The sequence below is a fragment of the Anolis carolinensis genome, chromosome 2 (assembly GCF_035594765.1).
Source record: "Anolis carolinensis isolate JA03-04 chromosome 2, rAnoCar3.1.pri, whole genome shotgun sequence".
In the NCBI taxonomy this organism is placed as follows: Eukaryota; Metazoa; Chordata; class Lepidosauria; order Squamata; family Dactyloidae; genus Anolis; species Anolis carolinensis.
This window is the reverse complement of record NC_085842.1, coordinates 33,961,596-33,967,705: the sequence shown is the minus strand read 5'-3', so window position 1 is coordinate 33,967,705 and position 6,110 is coordinate 33,961,596. Positions and strand designations below refer to the sequence as shown.

General features: G+C 42.4%; 1 protein-coding gene across 3 annotated transcripts in view; it reads right to left on the bottom strand.

Annotated features, from left to right (window-relative positions):
- Positions 1-2,196: 2,196 nt before the first annotated feature.
- il17rc (interleukin 17 receptor C) overlaps positions 2,197-6,110 on the bottom strand; it is a 39,559-nt gene continuing 35,645 nt past the window's right edge. For all 3 annotated transcript variants that reach the window (XM_008105567.3, XM_008105566.3, XM_008105569.3), the window contains 2 exons: positions 5,990-6,028; positions 2,197-4,725 (listed from right to left, as the gene is read on the bottom strand). In XM_008105567.3, the coding sequence (XP_008103774.2) occupies positions 4,067-4,725; positions 5,990-6,028 (698 nt within the window). In that variant the 3' untranslated portion in view covers positions 2,197-4,066. The remainder of the gene's footprint in view (positions 4,726-5,989; positions 6,029-6,110) is intronic.

Sequence of the window (6,110 nt, the reverse complement as noted above, 5' to 3'; positions counted from 1 at the left end):
ATCCATCTTGCCATTACAGTAGAATCTCACTTATCCAACACTGGCTTATCCAACGTTCTGGATTATCCAACGCATTTTTGTAGTCAATGTTTTCAATACATCGTGATATTTTGGTGCTAAATTCGTAAATACAGTAGAGTAGAGTCTCACTTATCCAAGCTAAACGGGCCGGTAGAAGCTTGGATAAGTGAATATCTTGGATAATAAGGAGGGATTAAGGAAAAGCCTATTAAACATCAAATTAGGTTATGATTTTACAAATTAAGCACCAAAACATCATGTTATACAACAAATTTGACAGAAAAAGTAGTTCAATACGCAGCAATGTTATGTTGTAATTACTGTATTTACGAATTTAGCACCAAAATATCATGATATATTGAAAACATTGACTACAAAAATGGCTTGGATTATCCAGAAGCTTGGATAAGCGAGGCTTGGATAAGTGAGACTCTACTGTAATTACTACGTAGCATTACTGCGTATTGAACTACTTTCTCTGTCAAATTTGTTGTATAACATGATGTTTTGGTGCTTAATTTGTAAAATCATAACATAATTTGATGTTTAATAGGCTTTTCCTTAATGCCTCCTTATTATCCAACATATTCGCTTATCCAATATTCTGCCAGCCTGTTTATGTTGGATAAGTGAGACTCTACTGTATTATTATTAGTTTGCCTTCCTCCAAGGCTAAGTCCCCTTCTGTACTACCACATAAAATCCAGATTATCTGCATTGAATTGGATTATATGGCAGTGTAGACTCATGATCCAGGTTGGAGCTACACTGCCGTATAGTCCAGGTTATCAAAGCAGTTAATCTACATGAGCTGCTTTGAACTGGGTTATATGATACTGCTATATAATCCAGTTCAAATAAAATAATCTGGATTATGGCACTGTAGATCCAGCCACAGTTCAAAGCAAATAATGTGGATTATCTGCTTTGATAATCTGGATTATATGGTAGTGTAGAAGGGGCCTGAGAGAGTGAGATTTGCCCAAAGTCACCTAGTGCATTTCTACTTACCCAACAGAGATGCAAAAACCTGGTCTCCATGCAACCAACACTCAAACCACCACACCATGCCTGCTCTGCAATTCAAATCATGCAGCTCTCATTCAAATAATGCAGCTCTCTTTGCTGTTCCTGACACACAATAGCTGAACTTGTCGGTTACTTTTAATATACAAAGTGGTAGAAGTGATTTTTATGGAGCCCCTGGTGGCACAGTGCGTTAAAGCGCTGAGCTGCTGAACTTGCGGACCAAAAGGTCCCAGGTTCAAATCCCGGGAGCAGAATGAATGCCCGCTGTTAGCCCCAGCTCCTGCCAACCTAGCAGTTCGAAAACATGCAAATCAATAGGTACTGCTCCAGCGGGAAGGTAACAGCACTCCATGCAGTCATGCCAGCCACACGACCTGGAAATGTCTATTGACAATGCCGGCTCTTCAGCATAGAAATGGAGATGAGCACCAACTCCCAGAGTCGGTCACAACTGGACTTAACATCAGGGGAAATCTTTACCTTTACTAGAAGTGATTTTATCTTTTATTTCAGGTCACAAAATGTATTCAAATGGTTTTACCTGATCACTATGTCTTCCCATTGGTGGGGCATGGCTATAATTAGAAACTCCAGCACTTTGATATTTAGAGCCCGAGTAGGCTTCCTCCAGAAGAACTAGCAGCAAATTCCTGTTTCCGTTGGTGCTCCGGCCATTCCAGTGACATTGTCCCACTGGAAACGTTTCTGCCTACAACAGTGGTTCTCAACCTGTGGGTCCCCACGTGTTTTTGCCTTCAACTCTCAGAAGGCAGCCAGTTTACCAGTGGTTAGGATTTCTGGGAGTTGACGGCCAAAACATCTGGGGACCCACAGGTTGAGAACCACTGACCTAGAATCTTATAAACACATCAAAGAATCATGAAGGGGGTTGAGAGGCTGCACAAATATAGCCTGGTTCAGCATACTAGTTCATGGGAAGGACTATTAAACTACAACTCCCATCAGCCCTAACTACCTTAGCCCCAGGAAGATTTGGAGAGGTGCAATACAACAATGCCTGGTGGTCCACACTTTCCTACCCTTGAGCTACTTGAAAAGCTAAATTGAGTCAATCTGATTACACTATGTGACACGATTTTTGCTCCTGGATTATAAATGTCATTTCCTAATTGAATGAATCATAAAAACATGGAAAAAGTTTATTAAACTGTAAACTTTGTTTTTGTGAGACATTTTGTAGCACATTTTGCTATAGTTTTTCAATGAATATCTCAGAGTCTCAACCAATTCAACATGGTTTGCAGCAGCCACAAAAACGAAGCTTCTGGAGTATAACAACTACTGTCAAAGTAAGTAGTACCGCACAATTAAACAGGAAATAACAATTTCAAACCAGGAACATTTTGTTCCAAATTTTGTTACATAGTGTTATGAAAGAGGCCAGCTGCCTTGTCTAATTGGAATGGAATGGGTAGGCACTACCTCTTCCTTGCCCTTGTTTCTTAGGTAAATTTGCATGATATTTGTGTTATGTTTCTTTAGGAAAAATGTGTTCCTAATGCCATGAGCAGACAGCATAAAGGAAAGAACTGGGTGAGTGGTGGTCCTGCAGTCCATGGTCTGCTCACCGAAGCAAAGGACCTTATGACAGCCCTCCCTAATACCATGTCTTCAAAATGATTTAGACTACTTTTCCCAACAGCAACACAGCAAACAGGGATTTTCTAGGGCTGGATCACCACAGCCCTATATCCCAGGATCTGATCCCAGATTATCTGCTTTGAACCAGATTATATGAGTCTCCGCTGCCAAACAATCTGAGATAAGCAGATAATCTGGGATCAGATCCTGGCATATAAAGCAGTGTAGATCCAGCCTAGCAGTCACAGTCCAAACACTGTAAAGGCACCAAGTTAAAAGAATTCCACACCAGAAAGGCAAGACACAATTGCTTTAAAAAGATATATAACACTGATATGATAAAAAAAATCAACAGCTGAAAATCTTGTCTTAAACTGTTGACATTCGACATCTTGGCTCAGATTTTAAAAAATCAACAATAACAATATGCATTGATAAACTAGGGAGGAGCTACACCCTTTTCGGCAGCTATTTCCCTAAAAAGTTCCTTCTGATTCTCTTTTCACCATTCTCTCATCCTGTAGTATTAATGGGATAACATTTTTTTCCCACAACAGCTTTGTTTTTCCCAAGCAAAGCATGAAGGCAACTAACAACTTTTGATGTGTGTTGTTGTGTACTCTTCTTCCGTGAAGGTTGAACAGGAGACTGAAGATGTAGGGATTTGGGGCCAAGTATTGAGGAGGAGGAAGAGGGCAAGGAAAACATACTGCCGGTTCCTACATTTCAGGAACGGCGAAGGGCGAAAGAAGAAAGGAGGCGGACAGCTAGAATTACTGCAAGGATGCTGAACAATCAGACCTCACCCTAGGAGGTGAAGGGCTATAAATCAGCAGTAAAGCAAGTGGTCAATGCTGGCAGCAACCATTCCACTTCGTGCTTCTCTGCTCGTTTCTTTGCTTGCAGCTCCAGCATCTTCGAAGTGTCTCGCAAATACTTTTTGCCAAAAACACTTGTTTCATGTGTGATGTAAAACTTTTTGCTTTGCTTTTGAGATTTACCTTCTGTTCCCTTGCTGCTGTTTGTTACAATAATATCATTTTTCTGAAGGAAAGCTTTCTTTAGTTTCTTTAGCCCTTGTTTCTGGGGCAAACAGGACATGTGTCCCTCTCTGATCCTTGGACGCTGTCCAGTGTCTGCTGAATCTCTCCATTTCTCGAAGCACAATAAATATTGCCTTTCAGTCGAAGAAAGCAGGATCCTTCCAGAGTTGTCATCCATATATTGTGCTCAAAGGTGTTCTCATACACTGTGTAGCTATGCAGTCTCATTGCAATGCCCAGATAACCAGAACTGTCATGCCCAAATGCTGAGTTCTCAGCTGCTTGATCTAAAATACTGGCACAGAGTCCATGCACTTGGTCCTGTAAACCACAGTGAAAAATCACAACCTCCTTCTGAGAGCCGTCCTCTCTCAGAAGGCTACAAAAGGATGGGAATTCTCTTTTATCTGCTGATCAGCAGACTGGAGAGGCAGCAAGGGTGAATACTGCCAGCTTGCCTCCTTTTGCTGACACTCCTTCACCGCACGCTCCAAGCTCTTGCTGATCCATACCGCATGCCTTTTCAGGCTGCTCCTCTGCTCATAGTTTATGCCAGGCCCAGCAAGAGCTAACAGGAAAGCGAAAAGCTGTGACGGCAGAGGGTAGGCTGGCACCGAACGGAAAAGTCCAGGAATCTCATTGACAGCAAGGAGTTTCTCAAAGCAGGCAACTATATATCGGCCCTTGGTCTTCCCAGTTTGAAAGTCTGGAAGGATGCAATTAAGGGAGGCCAAGAAAGTGTTGTCAGGTTTGGCGTCTGTCTGTTTCCAGCCCAGCCATTCTGCACAGCTGGTTACAGCGCCAGGGGAAAAAAGCAGCACAACGGTGCCCCCAGCTTGCATGATGCGCTGCCGTTGCGCATGGAGCCACTGCATAGGCCCCAGGGAGGCCAGCTCCCCTCGGCTCCACAACTCCAGGGAAACAGACACTTGTAGTTGGGTCAAGGCTCCTGCCAAGGTGCCCACCAAACGCTCAAAAGCTACATGATCCGGAGAGTACAGAAGGAGAACATGACGTCCCTGAAGCGCTCCTGGAGAAAGACAAAGAGAGAGAGAGTTGGGGTTACTGGATGGATGCCCCATAGATATGATGAACCCCACAACTCCACTCCAAACTATCTGCAGTTGCCGCTCTGCCTTCTTGGGTACACTGCTGTTTCAAGCTCAGAATATCCAAAGACAAATGGCTCCTCTTACCAAACAAACTCTCCTACCATTGATTGTGACTGTCTTCCCTCTAAATCACAGCTTTTTAAACTGTGGAACCAGATCCCAAATGGGAATCCCTTAGCTCAATGTTGGGGGTCACGAAAAATATGGCAACAGTAAAAGGTTTCTGAAGGCCACCCATTTACAAAAATCTGTTAGCAGCAACATGCAGTGTTAACAATGGACTCTGCAGAAGATGCTTCAGCTGTACTTTAAAAAAGAAGAAAACTGATCTGTTTAGCAAGACTTGCAAATGTAGATTTATTATCAGTAAATGTTTGATTTTATATCATACTTGGGATCATGTGAAAATGTCCCAAGTGGAAAAGCGTCACGAGTGGAAAAGGTTTAAGAAGCCCTGCTCTAGATCAAGGTTTCTCAAATGTTGGTCTTCCAGGTTTTTAGACTTAGGCTTCCAGAATCACTGGTCATATGCCAGGGCTTCTGGAAGTTGAAGTCCAAAAATTCCAAAGGACTAGAACTTGAGAATCCCTGCGATGGTTACAAATCAAGGCACAAATCCCTGGTTTTCTCTTTGGCTCATCTCTTTCCCATTCATTCCTATCCCTGATTTGCAATCCACCATCAATTCATAGTTCATTTGTTTGTTTTTTCTTGTCTATTTTTTTACTGTGTTGCCAAAAGTATAGGTTTTCTTGCATGTCTGCTTGGCAAAAGTTCTGGACAAGGCTGCCCTGGTCCTCTCTTGCTCTGACCACTGCAACTTTCTTTGCTGATTCATTGCATCACTGAAGCACACTTATTTCTCTCAGAGGCTTTGTTATGCCAACTATGTAACACTTGCTTTTAAATTCCTGAGAGTAATTATAGTTTTAACTGGAGTTTCCCAATACAGTCAAACCTCCACATTCTCTGGGGTTGGGACACTGAATCCCAGTGAAAGTGAAAAATTGCAAAAATAAATTACTATTTGTTTCCTGAGATAATATCTCTCCAGAAATGTCTTGGTCTTCCAGCATGACTATATGGCCAGCATTTTATTTTGCAGAGGCCCTGCTGTCCTAAATCAAGCAAATGTGAGGGCTCACTATAGTCTTTGGGATGCTGAAGGAGTATTGTTTTTACCTCTGGAGCCGTAATCTTCCTTCAGTAGTCTGAGCCAGCCTGAAGAGAGAGAAATATTAGAAGGTTGTCCAACCACAGAAAAGACATCCACAAACCTTTCATGGCTAGCGGCTGCTATTGT